This window comes from Lampetra fluviatilis, chromosome 68 (assembly GCF_964198595.1).
Source record: "Lampetra fluviatilis chromosome 68, kcLamFluv1.1, whole genome shotgun sequence".
Lineage (NCBI taxonomy): Eukaryota > Metazoa > Chordata > Hyperoartia > Petromyzontiformes > Petromyzontidae > Lampetra > Lampetra fluviatilis.
Window position 1 is genome coordinate 104,867 of NC_136342.1, and position 16,689 is coordinate 121,555.

At 53.8% G+C, this 16,689-nt stretch overlaps 1 protein-coding gene across 2 annotated transcripts in view; it reads right to left on the reverse strand.

Annotated features, from left to right (window-relative positions):
* Positions 1 to 16,282, reverse strand: part of GOLGA1 (golgin A1) — a 29,138-nt gene extending 12,856 nt beyond the window's left edge. For both annotated transcript variants that reach the window (XR_013640636.1, XM_078882926.1), the window contains exons 1-19: positions 16,122 to 16,282; positions 12,894 to 12,984; positions 12,473 to 12,547; positions 12,060 to 12,157; positions 11,377 to 11,409; positions 10,526 to 10,654; positions 9,472 to 9,620; positions 9,093 to 9,195; positions 8,382 to 8,465; positions 7,823 to 7,948; positions 7,341 to 7,436; positions 6,199 to 6,294; positions 5,453 to 5,548; positions 4,941 to 5,093; positions 4,658 to 4,753; positions 4,217 to 4,306; positions 2,667 to 2,769; positions 1,671 to 1,945; positions 1,245 to 1,304 (exon numbers count right to left, since the gene is read on the reverse strand). Coding sequence is in view for 1 of the 2 variants with exons in the window: in XM_078882926.1 (XP_078739052.1) it covers positions 1,245 to 1,304; positions 1,671 to 1,945; positions 2,667 to 2,769; positions 4,217 to 4,306; positions 4,658 to 4,753; positions 4,941 to 5,093; positions 5,453 to 5,548; positions 6,199 to 6,294; positions 7,341 to 7,436; positions 7,823 to 7,948; positions 8,382 to 8,465; positions 9,093 to 9,195; positions 9,472 to 9,620; positions 10,526 to 10,654; positions 11,377 to 11,409; positions 12,060 to 12,157; positions 12,473 to 12,547; positions 12,894 to 12,984; positions 16,122 to 16,271 (2,103 nt within the window). In the remaining variant the exon portion in view is untranslated. The remainder of the gene's footprint in view (positions 1 to 1,244; positions 1,305 to 1,670; positions 1,946 to 2,666; positions 2,770 to 4,216; positions 4,307 to 4,657; positions 4,754 to 4,940; positions 5,094 to 5,452; positions 5,549 to 6,198; positions 6,295 to 7,340; positions 7,437 to 7,822; positions 7,949 to 8,381; positions 8,466 to 9,092; positions 9,196 to 9,471; positions 9,621 to 10,525; positions 10,655 to 11,376; positions 11,410 to 12,059; positions 12,158 to 12,472; positions 12,548 to 12,893; positions 12,985 to 16,121) is intronic.
* Positions 16,283 to 16,689: the final 407 nt, after the last annotated feature.

Consider the following 16,689-nt stretch of genomic DNA (forward strand, 5'->3'; position numbering starts at 1 on the left):
GGACTAGCAGGCAGGCTAGTGGGATAGTGAGATAGTGGACTAGCAGGCAGGCTAGTGGGATAGTGAGATAGTGGACTAGCAGGCAGGCTAGTGGGCTAGTGGGCTAGTGGACTAGCAGGCAGCCTAGTGGGATAGTGGACTAGCAGGCAGGCTAGTGGGATAGTGGACTAGCAGGCAGGCTAGTGGGATAGTGGACTAGCAGGCAGGCTAGTGGGATAGTGAGATAGTGGACTAGCAGACAGGCTAGTGGGCTAGTGTACTAGTGGACTAGCAGGCAGGCTAGTGGGATAGTGAGATAGTGGACTAGCAGGCAGTCTAGTGGGATAGTGAGATAGTGGACTAGCAGGCAGCCTAGTGGGATAGTGGGCTAGTGGACTAGCAGGCAGGCTAGTGGGCTAGTGGGCTAGTGGACTAGCAGGCAGGCTAGTGGGATAGTGAGATAGTGGACTAGCAGGCAGCCTAGTGGGATAGTGGACTAGCAGGCAGGCTAGTGGGATAGTTGGCTAGTGGACTAGCAGGCAGGCTAGTGGGATAGTGAGATAGTGGACTAGCAGGCAGGCTAGTGGGATAGTGAGATAGTGGACTAGCAGGCAGGCTAGTGGGATAGTGAGATAGTGGACTAGCAGGCAGTCTAGTGGGATAGTGAGATAGTGGACTAGCAGGCAGGCTAGTGGGATAGTGAGATAGTGGACTAGCAGGCAGTCTAGTGGGATAGTGAGATAGTGGACTAGCAGGCAGCCTAGTGGGATAGTGGGCTAGTGGACTAGCAGGCAGGCTAGTGGGATAGTGAGATAGTGGACTAGCAGGCAGGCTAGTGGGCTAGTGGGATAGTGGACTAGCAGGCAGGCTAGTGGGATAGTGGACTAGTGGACTAGCAGGCAGGCTAGTGGGCTAGTGAGATAGTGGACTAGCAGGCAGGCTAGTGGGATAGTGGACTAGTGGACTAGCAGGCAGGCTAGTGGGCTAGTGAGATAGTGGACTAGCAGGCAGGCTAGTGGGATAGTGAGATAGTGGACTAGCAGGCAGGCTAGTGGGATAGTGGACTAGTGGACTAGCAGGCAGGCTAGTGGGATAGTGGACTAGCAGGCAGGCTAGTGGGCTAGTGAGATAGTGGACTAGCAGGCAGGCTAGTGGGATAGTGGACTAGCAGGCAGGCTAGTGGGATAGTGAGATAGTGGACTAGCAGGCAGGCTAGTGGGATAGTGGACTAGTGGACTAGTAGGCAGGTGGGCGCCGTCACTCACCAGCTCTCTCTGCAGAGTCTTCTTGAGCTCCGCCAGGCGCTGCTGCAACTGCTTGATGGTCTGTACGGTGACACCCAGCGTCAGCCAACGACGTGTTACGGCGTGTCGCGCTACGTACAGCATGTCAAGTAGCTTCGTTTAACGTCATTCGACCTCGTGTCTCGGCACGTGACCACGTATCCCGTCACGTGACCACGTATCCCGTCACGTGACCAGGTCCCATCACACGAACTCGTGTCTCGTCACAGAACCCCGTGTCTAGTCACGTGACAATCTTGATTTGAAGCTTTCGTGACTGCAGGAATCCACACTCGTTGGTTCTTTCGGTAAAGTTACGCGACTTTACCGAAAGAACCAAACAGTATAGTCACGTGACCTTTGTGTGGCACCACGTGACCTCATACCCCCAACCCCACCCCCGCTCACCTTGTGCTTCTCCGCCAGTTCCATCCTCAGCGCCGAGTTGGCCCCCTCCTCCTCAGCGGTGCGGGCAACGGCAGCGGCCGTAATTACGGCGGCGCCAGTGGCGCCATCATCGCCACCATCGTCGCTGCCGCCCCCCGGCCCCTCCCGGGTCCCGTTGCGTGCCCCATGTGTTCCCACGGTCCCTGCCTGCGCTGGCTGCGCTGCCTCCCCTTCCTCCACCTCCTCTTCGCTGGCACGCTGCCTCTCCTCCGCCAGCGCCTCGCTGGCGCGCAGCTCTGAGGGCGGCGGCGATAGGGTCAGCGGTGGCGGTGAGGTCAGGGGTCAGGGTTACCGTACCCCTAACCCCTGAGATGGACAGTAGCACTGCTACTGCTTTTACTGCTGCTGCTTCTACTGCTGCTTCTACTGCTGGTGCTTCTACTGCTGGTGCTTCTACTGCTGCTGCTTCTACTGCTGCTGCTATTGCTTCTACTGCTGCTGCTTCTACTGCTGCTGCTACTGCTTCTACTGCTGCTGCTTCTACTGCTGCTGCTTTTACTGCTGCTTCTACTGCTGCTGCTTCTACTGCTGCTTCTACTGCTGCTGCTTCTACTGCTGCTGCTACTTCTTCTACTGCTGCTGCTTCTACTACTGCTGCTGCTTCTACTGCTTCTACTGCTGCATCTACTGCTGCTGCTTCTATTGCTGATTCTACTGGTGCTGCTACATCTACTGCTACTGCTGCTTCTACTGCTGCTGCATCTACTGCTACTGCTGCTTCTACTGCTGCTGCTTCTAATGCTGCTTCTACTGCTGCTTTTACTGCTACTGCTGCTTCTACTGCTACTGCTGCTTCTACTGCTGCTGCATCTACTGATACTGCTGCTTCTACTTCTAGAGCCACTGTTTCTCCTGCTTCTACTGATGCTGCTAATGCTGCTTCTACTGCTACTACTGCTTCTATTGCTACTTCTGCTACTGCTGCTGCTCATACTGCTGTTGCGTCTCCATCCGTACCTTGCTCGAGCACGTAGCTCCGAGCCTCTGTGGAGGAGCAGCGCTCCCGAGCCTCCGCCAGCCTCCCCTCCGCCAGCGCCAATGCCTCCTGCAGCTCACACAGCTGTGGGGGGGGGGGGGGGGGGGAGGGGGGGCGCAGGGGGGGAGATCAACTACCGCTTGTCCCAAGGAAAGAATCGCTCCTGTCATAGGAATGTGGAATTCCCACCCCACTGCCTCTGCAGGGCTTTAAGCAGGGAGAACAAATGCCTCAATGCTCATTCTAGCAGGAAATCACTTTGCCTTGTTAAAGGCTCAGGGTTAAGGTTTGGGGGTTATTGTTATGGGTTAGCGTTAGGTGTTAAAAGCGTTGGGGATTAGGTTTTGGGGTATGGGGGTTAGGTTAAGGGGTCCGGGGTTAAGAACACGCATTCGAGATTGTGCGTTAAGCTTATAGGATAAAGGGAAGAGGGCCGGGTGTTAGTGTACAGGGTTTGTATATATGTATGTTGAACTTATTTCGCACCGTACGTAGCCAACCGTGCTAATCGGAGGTGTGGGGGAAGGACAACAAACGAAATGCAAAGAGTAGTTTGAAAGAAATACGTTTTTATATCTGGACGATTTAAAAGTGTAAAGCTCCAGTGGTCTGTCGTTTGTGCACCACTACCAAGGCTGCAGCAGCATCACCATGGAAGCATCCCCACACGTGCTGTTCGTGTGACCAGACTTCATCATCATGCCAGTCAGCGCTGGTTGGCAATGGGAGGAGGAGAGGCTCCAAACCGGTCAACAACTGGACTAATGTGCCTAGTTGTTAGCGTCATGCACGAACGTCTGCACCACCACTCCTACCCACTACCCACCATCCCCCCTCTCCCAGCCCCCTGCCCCATTAGGGATTCAACAACACGTTCCTCAGTAGCACATGTGCTATACAGAAGGACCATTGCCCGAAACGTCACCTATTGCAATAGGTGGAAGGCTAGGATTAAAAGGTTATTGTTAGGGCGAAAGATGATGGTTAGGAGAAGGGTGTTTGGGTTATGGCAAAAGGGTTAGTTACGGTCAGTGCTAGCGGTTCGGGTTTAGAGATTAGGGCTAGGAGTTTAGGGTTGGGGGTTAGGGTTGGGGCATTAGGGGTCAGGGTTCAAATACTTGGTGTTACGCTGTAATACAGCAGAAGCCAAGCCGCACGACAGGCCACGTCTGATGCAAGTGTACAAAGACAAAGACCCCCAAATTATCCTTAATAGGCCGTTGAGGTAGCGAGCACCTGTTAAGGACAACACAAGCACATGTCGGGGTAGGTGGCCTACACCACGCCCGGCCGCCTTCGTCTCCCGGGTGGCAATGTTTAAACATCGCACCAGGTGCTCATTTGAGGTTGAATCGACCTAGAGGAGGCCCAGGACCAGTTCAGATAATCATTACTAATGTTGGCCATGAGCAGGAATCGAACTCGAGTCGCCGGGTTCGTAGCGCAGCGCGCTAATCATTGCATTACCGTGTGTATGCACACACACGTGTAAGTACTCGTGTATACCCAGGCAAACGTAGCCATCACACACCTGTTTCTGTAGTGTATCCCCACATCTCCGTGTCATCTCCAGGTCAGAGATCGACTGGGCGAGTGCTGCCCTCTGAGCTGTGAGCTCGGCCTGAAAGAAAACATCGAGTATCACACTCTGTGACGACGAACTCCAAACACAACCGGACCCGGGTCACCGCCACCACACCTGGCCAACACCCCCAGACCTGGCACCACCACACCAAGCCACCACCACCAGACCCGGCCACCACCACACCAAGCCACCACCAGACCCGGCCACCACCAGATCCGGCCACCACCATCAGACCCAACCACCACTACCAAACCCCGGCCACCACCACCACCAGACCCGACCACGACCACCAGACCCGACTACCACCATCACACCCAACCACCACTACCACACCAGACCACCACCAGAATCTGCCACCACCACGACCACCCCTCCTCGTGTCGTCACCTGGGCGCTGTGGAGCTCCTCCTCCAGGGTGCGTGCCGTGGCCTCCTGCTCAGCCACTCGCTCCCTCAGCTCCTCGCCCTCCGCCTGCAGCTGCCCCTGTGCAGCACCATGGGGCGGTGGAAGGATAAGGGGAGTTGGGGGGGTGCAAGGGAGGGGGAGTGACGATTTGGTATAGAGCGACGATGAGAGATTCAGTTTCAAGTGATGTATCCACTCAATTGCTTTGTCTGCGAGTGCCCCCCAGCCCCCACCAGCCTCCTCAGTCCCCCCACCCTCACCGTACCAGGCTGTGCTGGCTGGCCGTGCGGTCGAAGTCGCGCGCCGTCTCCAGCGCCGCGAGCTGCGTGTCCAGCGCCGCCACACGCTCCCCCAGCTGCTGGCGAGACGCCGCCCACTGCTGCTGCAGGCGCCGCCGCTCGGCCTCTCCCTCCGCACGCTGTGGGGGGGGAGGGGCAGGGGGCAGGGGGGAGGGGGTGTTGAGAAGATGGGGGGGGGGTGGAAGATCGGAGGACAGGTGAACAGGTGAGGGGGTAGAAGGAAGGGGGGGCGAGGGAGGGATGGGGTCGTGAGACGGGAGTTACGGGGGGGTGAAGAGGAGGTAGGAGGAGATCTCTAATGGAGTGTTCCTGTAGTTGGTAGCGATGAGGTGGGGAGTGACGAGGTGGGGAGTGCTGCAGTGAAGTGTGACGATGCGGGCGGTGACAAGGTGGGTGCTGCTGCAATATGGGAGCCACGATGTGGGTTTGGTTGCAGTAGTGAATGACGAGGTGGGTGCGTCTGCAGTGCGGAGTGCACCGCTTGGTCTCGCTCGCTCTCCCGCGTCGTCGCCACCCTCTGTGCACGCGTCAGCTCCTCCCTGGTGGCGGTGAGATCCTCGCGCAGGCGGCGCAGCTGCACACAGACACAGAGACCCCCTGAAGCCCGCACATGCTGCTGGGGCTCGTGCCGTGAGCGGGGCCAGTGCGGTGCACAAGGGGGTGGTGTGGCTGGCACCCACGCCCGGCCGCCACGATAGCGAGATGTTAACTCTCTTGCCTGTATACAGGAGGTCGTGGGTTCGATCCGAACCCCGATGCCTGCTGTGTATTTGGAGTTTGCGTGTCTCTCTCCATCCCCGTGGTCACGTGCATTTTTCTCCGGGTTCTCCAGTTTTCCCACTCACATTTAAAATCAACGTGCGTCTAGAGTATTTGGCTGCTATAAATTCCACGTCATCAGCCATTTCCTTGAGCCATCATTCGTGCCCAGGTCACTTCTGAAAAAGAGCTAAATAGATCCCCCGAGTAACCTTTAATTTCTGTTGGGGACAAGTAGTGCTATTCGCAAGTAGCACTTATGAAGGCCAGAACGGAAGGGCTGGGTGGCTAGCACCATACCCGTCCACCTTTGTCTCCCCAGCAACGATGCTTACACACGACGCCGGGTACTCATTTGAGGCTCAGTTCACTCAGTAAAAGTCGAGGACCGATTGAGACGATCATTGGCGGTGAGCGGGAATTGAACTCGTGTCGCCGGGTTCGTAGTGCCACGCCGCCACTCACCTCCTCGTCGCGAGCTCGCGTCTTCCCCACGCGCTGCTCCTCCTTCTCCTGCGCCGCTGCCTCCAGCTCCCGCGCACGGTCTCGCAACTCCCTCACCTACACCGCAACCCGACCGCAACCCAACCACGGCAACACCACAATGGCAACGCCACGACGGCAGTGTCACCGCAACCGCAGTGCGTCCCCGGCCTCGCGGCAGCGCGGCGACACGGCCCAGCGGTGGCGCGTTCGCCGCTCATTGCCGAGGTTCGAATCTGGCGGAAATCCCTGGTTAATGCTGCGGTGGCGATGGTATTAACCGTAACAACGCATGCCATCATACGCAAGTGTAGGTCATCGTGTACCGGCGTTAAGGTCCCAAATTTGACAAATTTTTAAATGACCCACAAGATAAAATTGGGATCACACGCACACACACACACACGGCAACATCGCCCGCTGCTACTAGCAGCAGACTCGTGCCCCAGGCTCGCAGGGCCCTGGCTCACAGGCCAGGGGCCAGCGAGTCACCACCGTACAGGGACAGCCACCGCCCTTTCAAAATGTGTTCGGGCGTGGGATGTGAAGAGCCCGAGGTGCCCCAGCGAAATAGAAAAAGTAACACGCCTGACGACGCTGGTTGCCGTAAATTGGTACGTTGACAACCTTACTAATTGGCCGTGTCGGGTGGAGGTGTGTGTACGACATAACACACTAACTCACTCACCCACCTACTCACACAACAAATAAATCACCCACACACCAACTCACTCACCCACCTACTCACACAACAAATAAATGACCCACCCACACACTCCCACCCCACCTGCTCTGGTAAATTATACTTTTAGCCTGGCTCTCAAGCTCTCATTGGGTTAAACATAATACATTTTGAGTTCCTGCAGTCACTTTCGTGACTGCAGGAACTCATATTCTTTGGTTCTTTCGGTAAAGTCACGGAGATAGAAAAATTAAAATTAATAGAGTTAATTATTCACTTTATTTGTATTATTATTTTTCTGTCTACATGACTTTACCGAAAGAACCAAAGAATATAAGCGTAATACACTTGAGACTTGAACACATCATCAATCCATTCTCCAATCAATATCAGCCCCCTCACCCGCCCTCCCCTCTCTCCCCGGCCACCCTCCCCCACCCACCTGCTGCTCCAAGCCGGATGCGGTTGCCGTGGCGACGGCCTGTGACTCGGAGAGGCGAGTGGAGAGCTCCTCCAGGCGCTCCTCCAGCCGTGCCCGCTGGAGTTAACGAATCATCAGCAGTGTCATCATCATCAGCAGCAGTGTCATCATCAGCAGCAGCATCACAACTGTTATCGTCATCAACATCATCAGCGCTGTTATCATTACTACGGTCAGCAAAGTCGTGATCAACAATCATCGTTGTGATTATCATCGCCATCATCGTGTTCGTCGTCAACAACATCATAATCGTTGTCATCGGCTTCATCAGTATCGTCAACGTCGTGATAGAGATGATCCAATATGGGCCCCCGTGGAGGTATCAAGGCCCCTGGTAGAGCTGGTGTGGTCCCCTGGTGGAGCCGGTGTGGTCTCCTAGTGGAGGCGGTGTGGTCTCCTGGTGGAGGCGGTGTGGTCCCCTGGTGGAGGAGTCAGGCAGCCACCTCGAGGAGGAGCTCCTGTGTGTGTTGGTCCATTGTCAGGTCTCCCGCAATCCTCCTCTCCAGCGACGTCGCCTTCTCCGTGAGCCGACCAATCATGGCGCAGTGCTGCTCCGTCTCCCTGGTAGCCTGCGACGTGGCGAGTCGAATCAATGAATCAATCACTCAATCATCAATTAATTTTCAATTCGTTCTCTCGTCTCGTATGAAGCTGTCTCGTTTGTTTCGCTCATCGCTCTTTACCAGGCTGAGAGCGTTATTGCGGTAGCCTCGACACAGAGGCGTTGTTTCTCTGTGTGCCTATGTGTGTGTCTCTCTCTGTGTGTCTCTGTGTTATCTCTCTCTGCTTATGTGTCTGTCTGTGTGTTCCCGTGTCTGTTTTGCCTCTCTCTAGGTTTGTTTTCTCTTTCATTTGTACCTGATGAGGATTGCTTGTGTTGCAATCGAATCGTCATATGCAATTATTTAATTATTATTTTATTCTACGTGACTTTACCGAAAGAACCAAAGAGTGACTCTGATTGACTCTGAACTCAGACCCAGACCCCCATGCACCCCCCACCTGCTGTGCCTGCTGCCCCAGGGACTCTGTCTCCACTCGCAGGGCCTTGTGCTCCTCCTGTAGCTCCTGCAGCGCAAGGCGGGCCTGCACACACAGCCACACAGCCACTCAACGACTCGGCACAACCGCACAACATTACCAAACAACCACTCGTAGCCACACCAACACTTCACATAACCAGACAAGCAATGAACTGCTGAACTAGGCCAACGAAAACACACAAACAACCACACAAATAAACAATCCCTCGTAATCACAAAACCACTACCAACACTACACTACCACCAACACCACCCTCCCCATGACACCATCACCACCACGTTTAGCACCACCTGCACCACCACCACTAGCACCAACACTACCACCACCACGACTTTCACCCCCACCATACTGGTGTGTGTGACGTGTGTGGCGTGTGTGTGACATGTCTGCGTGTGGCATGTGTGTGACGTGTGTGGCGTGTGTGTGGCGTGTGTGTGTGTGTGGCGTGTGGCGTGTGTGTGGCGTGTGGCGTGTGTGTGGCGTGTGGCGTGTGGCGTGTGGCGTGTGTGTGGCGTGTGTGTGGCGTATGTGTGTGTGTGGCGTGTGTGACGTGTGTGGCGTGTGTGTGGTGTGTGTGGCGTGTGTGTGTGTGGCGTGCGTGTGGCGTGTGTGTGGCGTGTGGCGTGTGTGTGGCGTGTGGCGTGTGTGCATGCTGGAGAGCGGTGCCACCTGCGCCAGCTCGTGGGAGAGCTGCTGGTTTTGTAGGGAGAGCGCGCTCTCCTGCTGCTCCCCTCGCTGGCGCTCCTCCTCCAGCTCCCGCCGCAGGTACGAGCTACACACAAACATACACACGCCACACGCCGCACACACCACACACACGCCGCACACACCACACACACCACACACACGCCACACGCCACACACACACACACAATAAACATGTCAGACACACAAATCCAGAGCCGTGTTACCGGCATGGTGAGATGGCGGACGCGGGAAGTGAGAGGGGGGATGACATGGGGTGGTGGGCGTTGGGTGTGGGGGTTGTCAGGGGGGAGGTGTGGGCCTCCACTTTGGCAGGGGGGGGGAGTGGGTGGGGGACCCCCACTTGTCGCTCTTGAGTGCGGTGCCGTTGGCCCGGAGCGCTGCCAGCTCCTCTTGCGCCCGCTCGAGCCGAGCCTGGAGGGCGGCGACCTCCTGCCTGGTGCTCGCCACCTCCTCGCCCAGACAGCGGCTCTCCTCCTCCTTGCGCAGCAGCTGACACACAAACACACACACACAAATATCTCCCGTATAGCTGTTACAGGCTGTTGGGGCAAGTGCTGTTGGCAAGTAGCAGCACCTCCGAAGCCCGACACGGGCACACGAGGGGGTGGGTGACCAGCACCACGCCTGGCCTATTCTGTCTCCCGAGTGGTAATGTTTACTACACACGGCACTAGGTACTCATTTGAGTCTGAGTCGACCTAGGGGAGGAGGCCCGGGACCGGTTCAAATAATCATCACTGGTGTTGGCCGTGAGTGCAATCGAACTCGGGATGCTGGATTCGTAGCGCAGCACGTTAACCGCTGCACTACCGCTCCCCATTAACAAAATACACACACATTCAGTCAGATATATGCATGACAATAATTGTTTAATCACTTTAGCGAGTTTTCACTGTACACTAAAGTTCTGTTGATATGATTAACAATAATTAGCGAGACCCCCCTCCCCCATCCCGTGACCGACAAACAGATCGACAAAGAATTGGATGGACAGGGCATACATACAGACAGACAAACAGACGGACAGATGTAGAGACAGATACACGGGACAGATGGACCGATACACAGACGGCCGAACAGTGAATTGCGTGAGTTCGTCCCAGTCTATGTTAAACTAAACTTTTAATTTTTCCAGGTAAGGCCCACCGAGCTATATTGCTTTTTCAGAAGTAACGTGGCCACAAACGAAGTGGCTTTTCATCCCGTGGAAAATTATAGCAGCCAAATACTTAAATGCACGTCGATTCTGAAGGTGGAGGGAAAAACTGGACCCGGATAAAAATCCACGCTGCCATGCGGAGAGAGACACCGCAAACTGAAAATATACAGATGGACGGGCAGACCGACGGAGCTATCGGAGGGCAGGGCCGGGGGTCGGGAGGTTGGTGTCGCACCATGTGCTTGACCTTGGCGGTCTCCTGCTGCTGCAGCTCCGTGAGCTCATCGCGCTCGTCACGCCGCTGGAAGAAGTCAGCGCTGCGCTCCTCAAACTCGGCCAGGCGCAGCGCCAGCTCCCGCCTCTCCTGACACGCCGTGACACAACAACAACAGCAGCAGACGCCGTTTGCCACCAAGTGGCGGTGACGTCACCGCTGGCGCTAGTGCCAGGCTAGGTGCACTTCCAAGGGCACGTGGAGTGTCAAAGGCTCTCGCTGCTGGCAGGTCACGGAACGGACCCAGGTGCCATGGGTTTACTGAGATGGTTGGAAAATGCACCAATTGTGCCCCCCAACTGTGCCAACTCGCTGAAATTCAGCTGCCCGGTGCTCCGCTCGTTGTTGTGAGCATCGCTCCTCTGCCCTCCGTTGATGTTGGAGGGCAACTGCCCTCCAACTGCCCAGTAGCTTCCTTCACGAGCCTCCTACATAAAGGCCGATCTTGACACCGCTGGTACCGGACATCGGCAAGTCCACTCAGCTCCATATCTCACCACCACACCACCATGCCACAATACACCACCATGCCACAATACACCACACAACCCGAGCCATGCCTCACCACAGCGCCGCACACCGTACACACCGTCAGAAACCCAGCATAATCAATATGATACGCATCAATGTGCGAACGCCTCCATCCAGTAGTGGAGTTACCATGGCTGATGATGTTGGATCATTCCGAATGCACCGCACGCACACACACGACACCACACACGTGAATATCACGTGGTGGTGGTTGGACCCATGATGCTCACTCTGAAGGTTTGTGAGTGAGCGAGCTGGAAGGATGTCATGGTGGCACTCACCTTTTCCATCGCCGCAAGCTTCTCCGTCCACTCCTGGGGGACAACAACACATCATCATCAGAATCTTTATTCATCCTGGAAAATCCCATTAGCTATGAAGCTCTTTTTCACAGCTGTCCGATAGTTCACAGATGTGCAGTCCCTTAGATCACTATCACCGTCAACACCATTCAACACAACACAAACGTCATTCTCATTAGTCTCATCATCAACATTACATCCACAACACCATCGCTGTTGTCATCATCACCACTACCATCACCACCATCACCACCACCATCAACAACACTATCACCATCATCACCACCAACATCTGCCATTCACCACTAAATTATTTTACCAGTTAAGGCCCACTGAGCTAAATAACTATTTTCAGAAGCGACCTGATACAAATGAAAGCTCAACGAAATGGCATATCATGTGCAAATTTATAGCAACCAAATACACACATTTCACTGTTACCACCACCATCACCATCATACCACCCCCATCAATGCCATCACCATCATCCCCATCACCGCCATCGTCACCTCCACTATCACGATCATCACCACTGCTGCCACCACTATCACCACCATCATCACCATCACCGTCATTACCACCACTGCTGCCACCACTATCACCACCATCATCACCATCACCGTCATTACCACCACTGCTGCCACCACCATCACCACCATCACCTTGTTGTTCTTCTCGAGAGCAAGAGTAGCGTTCTCCGCCATCTTGGAGCGCTTGGCCTGGTAGGACTCATTCAGCTCCTGCATCTTCCTCATGGAGGCTGCCCAGGATCACGGGGTCACAGGGTCAAGGGGTGGGGGCGAGAGGTCACAACGACAACAATGTTGACAAGGCCGATGGCGATAACGACGGCAATAACGGTGACCATCGTGATGATCACGATGATGCAGACGAGGATGATGATGGATCGTGAGGATGAACTGCTTGTTGTTGTGTTTAGTTTGTTGTCCTTCCCCTGCACCTCCGATTGACACGGCTGGCTACGTACGGTGCCAAAGAAATTCTAAATACATACGAAGATGGATCATGACGATGATGATGATTAGACGGGTGGTGACGACAAAGTGACACGTACAGTCTTGCTGGCGCTCCAGCGCTGCCTCGAGCTTCTCCTTGAGCCGCGCTGTGTTCCTCAGCTGCTCCGCACACTCTGCACATCACCCACATCGCCACCATCACCTACGTTATCACCCACATCGACGTCATCGACATCGCAACTACACCAACATTATCATCACGCCCACATTATCATCATCCGATTAGCACGGTTGGCTATGTACCGTGCAAAAGAAGTTCAACATAAATACACATCAACATCACCACCGTCGACATCACCCATATCACCATTGCCACCTACATCACCATTGCCATCACCATACAAACCATCAATTACCCAGATTGGAAGCCAGGACCTCAGCGGTGCCAGCTGAGCGTCTCTGACCTGTGAGCCGTCCACCCTAACCGTGACGCCGTGACCCCGTGACCGTGTGTCTCACCTCCGAGTTTGGCCTCGAGCTTGCGGATTTGGTCAGTGCGGCGCGACAGCAGAACCAGCAGCTCCTCCCTGGAGGCGCTGCCATCCAGAGACTAAGCGTGGCACACCACACGCAGTGCCCACAGTCACACGCACGGCGCACAAAAACCCCAATAGAGGGGGTCGTGTGGCCAACACCATGCCTGGCCGCCTTTGTCTCTGCGGTGGAAATGTTTACACACTGCACCAGGTACTAATATAAGAGCAAGTCAACTAAGGGGAGATAATACGACAAGTCGTTAAACCCAGGGCCGGTTCAAATATTCGTAACCGATGTTGGTGAGCGTGTGCAGGAATCGAGTTTAGGTGGCTGAGTTGGAGCACGGTGAACTAACCGCTGCGCCACCACTCGCCACACAGCGCAGAGTAAAGACAACAAAGACACACAACAAAGACACAAATCCCCCGTATAGCCAGTGCCGGGTTAAGCTAGTGCAGGGCCTATGTTATATAGGGAAACAATTTTTTTTTATACATGAATATTAAAACACACATTTTTTACTTGAATAGTAAATTAATTGTATTTTTTCATTTGCTATACAGCCAGATAATACGACAAGTCGTTAAACTTAAACACCCAGTCGTTCGTAAAACTTGAAGGCAGTATAGTACTGTAGTAATAGAGCAAGTGCAGAATCACCGAATCGGAATTGATAGCTTGAAAGCATTTAGCGCGGGGCCCTTGAAAGTGCGGGGCCCGTAGCATATGCTACTCCAAAATTAAAAACGATCCCACTAAAAGCCTAACGACGAAAACCAACAGTATCATCACGAGTTCGACTTCCCTAATCGAACCAAGCAAACGTCCCTCTCTAAAACCATCGGCGGCAAGACCTCCCAGACTCTATGGTCTTACCAAAATCCATAAGGAAGGCACCCCGCTACGACCCATTGTGTCGACGATAAACTCTCCTACGTACAAACTAGCCCGTTTTCTATCAGATACTCTGCTCCCTTTCACAGGCAAGACCTCTTCGGCAGTACTCAACTCAACCCAATTAGTCTCTATGGTTAAGGACATGGTACTATCTCCTGATGACATCCTCGTCAGCTTTGATGTAGTATCTTTGTTTACCAAAGTCCCAGTACCGGACACCCTAACAATAATTGAGGACTTAGTCCAACATGGATTGAATTCTGATGCACCTGCGCTGGTTAGGCATTGCCTCACCAACACCTATTTTACCTGGAATGGCACCTTCTACAAACAGAATGAGGGTACCCCTATGGGCTCCCCTTTGTCACCAGTTATAGCCAACATGTTCATGGAAAAGTTTGAATCAGACGCCATCCAGACATCTACCCTGCGTCCTTCCCTGTGGAAGAGGTATGTGGATGACACTTTCGTCATCTGGCCACATGGCCTCCCAGCATTGAACCACTTCTTGGACCACATCAATTCTAGACACCCATCCATCAGATTCACCATGGAAGTGGAGAAAGACGGTAAACTACCATTCTTGGATATTCTGTTTGAGAGGAGGCCTGACGGATCCTTGGGACATTCTGTCTACAGGAAAGCCACCCACACAGATTCCTACTTGAAACCGGATTCCCACCACCACCCATCTCAAAAGAATTCTCTCATCAAAACGCTATACCACAGAGCCCATGGCATTTCTGACAAACACCACCTGACCGGTGAATTAAGACATGTACATCGGGCCCTGAGGATGAACGGATACTCTGACCGTACTATCCGCCAAGCTGTCTCTCCCACCACACAGAAACAGCCACTTGAAACTCCGACCAAAACCATCACGTTACCATACATAGCAGGCGTGACCAAAAAGATCTCCAAAATTCTAAACAAACATAAGATCCAAGTCCGATTCAGTACAGTGCATAAAATCCGTGATCTGATTCCATCTGTGAAGGATGTCGTTCCTGACTTACAGTATCCTGGAGTCTACAAATTGAGTTGCATTTGTGGTGATTGCTACATTGGAGAAACGAAACGTCATGTTTCTGATCGTGTCCGCGAGCACAAGTCAGATCTGAAACACGGCAGAACTGATTCTTCTGCCGTTACCGATCATTGCTACAACTCGGTGGGCTCTCATGAAATTGTCTTTTCCGAGACCAAGGTTCTCTGCAAACCTCCCGGCTACCATCAAAGGTTTGTACACGAAGCCATACAAATATACAAACACAGACATAATTTCAACCGTGATGATGGGTACAAACTTAGTAATCATTGGAAAGATGTTATCAACCACGCAAAAAAGACTTAATTACACTTTTTTGGACCATCTTATCTGACAGGCACTATTTTACTTTTACTTTACTTTACCGAGTGTTAACATCCCCAGTTATTTTTTGGCAGTGCTCTCTTCATTGTTCAGCCAGCATTGGTATAAACGTGGGCATTTTCGTTCTTTTGTCTATCATGTGTATCAGACCTCCCCTCCCCCCTCTCTGTCCATTGTGTTGGCGTGTGCAGCAGCAACCGCGTCCAAGCCGTCGTCCATTGTTTTGGCCCCGCTCCCCCCCTCCCCCTCCCGATGCGTTGTACTTAGCACTCCGTGCTGTCTTTGAGCCCCGCCCCCCTCCCTCCCGATACGTTCCATTCATTGGCTACCACATTCTGATGAGCCCCCCCTCTCCTCCCCCCTTCAACTTGCTTATAAGGGATTACTTCTTGAATCATTGCCTCACTTGATGCAGCTAATTCGGCTGTGACGGTCCCACCTGATGACGGAGACTTGTGTTGCCTCCGAAACGTCGTGATTTTTGTTTTTATTTTATTTTAATTAATTTTGATGTTTTACCTACGTGACTTTACCGAAAAAACCTAAGAATATGATTCCTTGCAGTCACGAAAGCTTCAAATCTAGAAGCATATGCTACTTTTGCTACTAGGATAATCCGGCACTGTGTATAGCCTTAACAGTCTGTTGGGGCAAGTGTTGTTTGCGAGTAGCACCTATGAAGGCCGACACGGCGCACATGGGGGTGGGTGGCCAGCACCATGCCTGACTGCCTTGGCCTCCCAAGTGGCGATGTGCTCACACCGCACCAGGTACTCATTTGAGGCCGGTACTGGCCGTGAGCAGGAATCGAACTCAGGTCGCCGGGTTCGTAGCGCAGCGCGCTAATCGCTGCACTACCGCTCCCCACACGGCGCAGAGCCACCACACGGACACACACGGACACAGTGGGTGCAGTGCGGTGAGAGTGGCTCTCTCACCGCGTCGTCCCCGGAGTCGGCGCCGGTGGAGGCGAGGGACTCGCGGCTGAGTGTGCGCGGGAGTCGCCCGGCAAGGCCCGGTCCAGGGAGGCCCCGCACGGCCCCTCCTCCCTCCTCCTCCGAAATCTTCTTCTTCAGTTTCGCAAACATCGCCGAGCCCCTCGCCCTGCTCCCCCCTCTCACTGCTCCCCCTCTCACTGCTCCCCCCCCCAATCCCTGTACACGACCATCATATCATCACGCCGCTGCCACCGGCGCCATCATCATCACCGTCTTCGTCATCAACGGGCAGCGCTGGTCAGCTCAGGGTCGCAGTGCTGAGAGGGTTGTTCTGGGGTCGTCACAGACAAAGGTGGGGGTCAGCTGTCAAATGATAAGAGTGAGATCATCATGATCAACATTCAACTTTCATGCCGTTTCACCTACGGATATAGACGTGTGTAATTCCAATTGAGTACTTTTGCGGTGTAATTTTTCGCTTCACATTTGTAAAAGTTTGTCCCGTGCCGCAGGCCGGCATACAATGAATCATCTACCTCGCTTCGAATGAAGTCGGGGCAAGCAGATG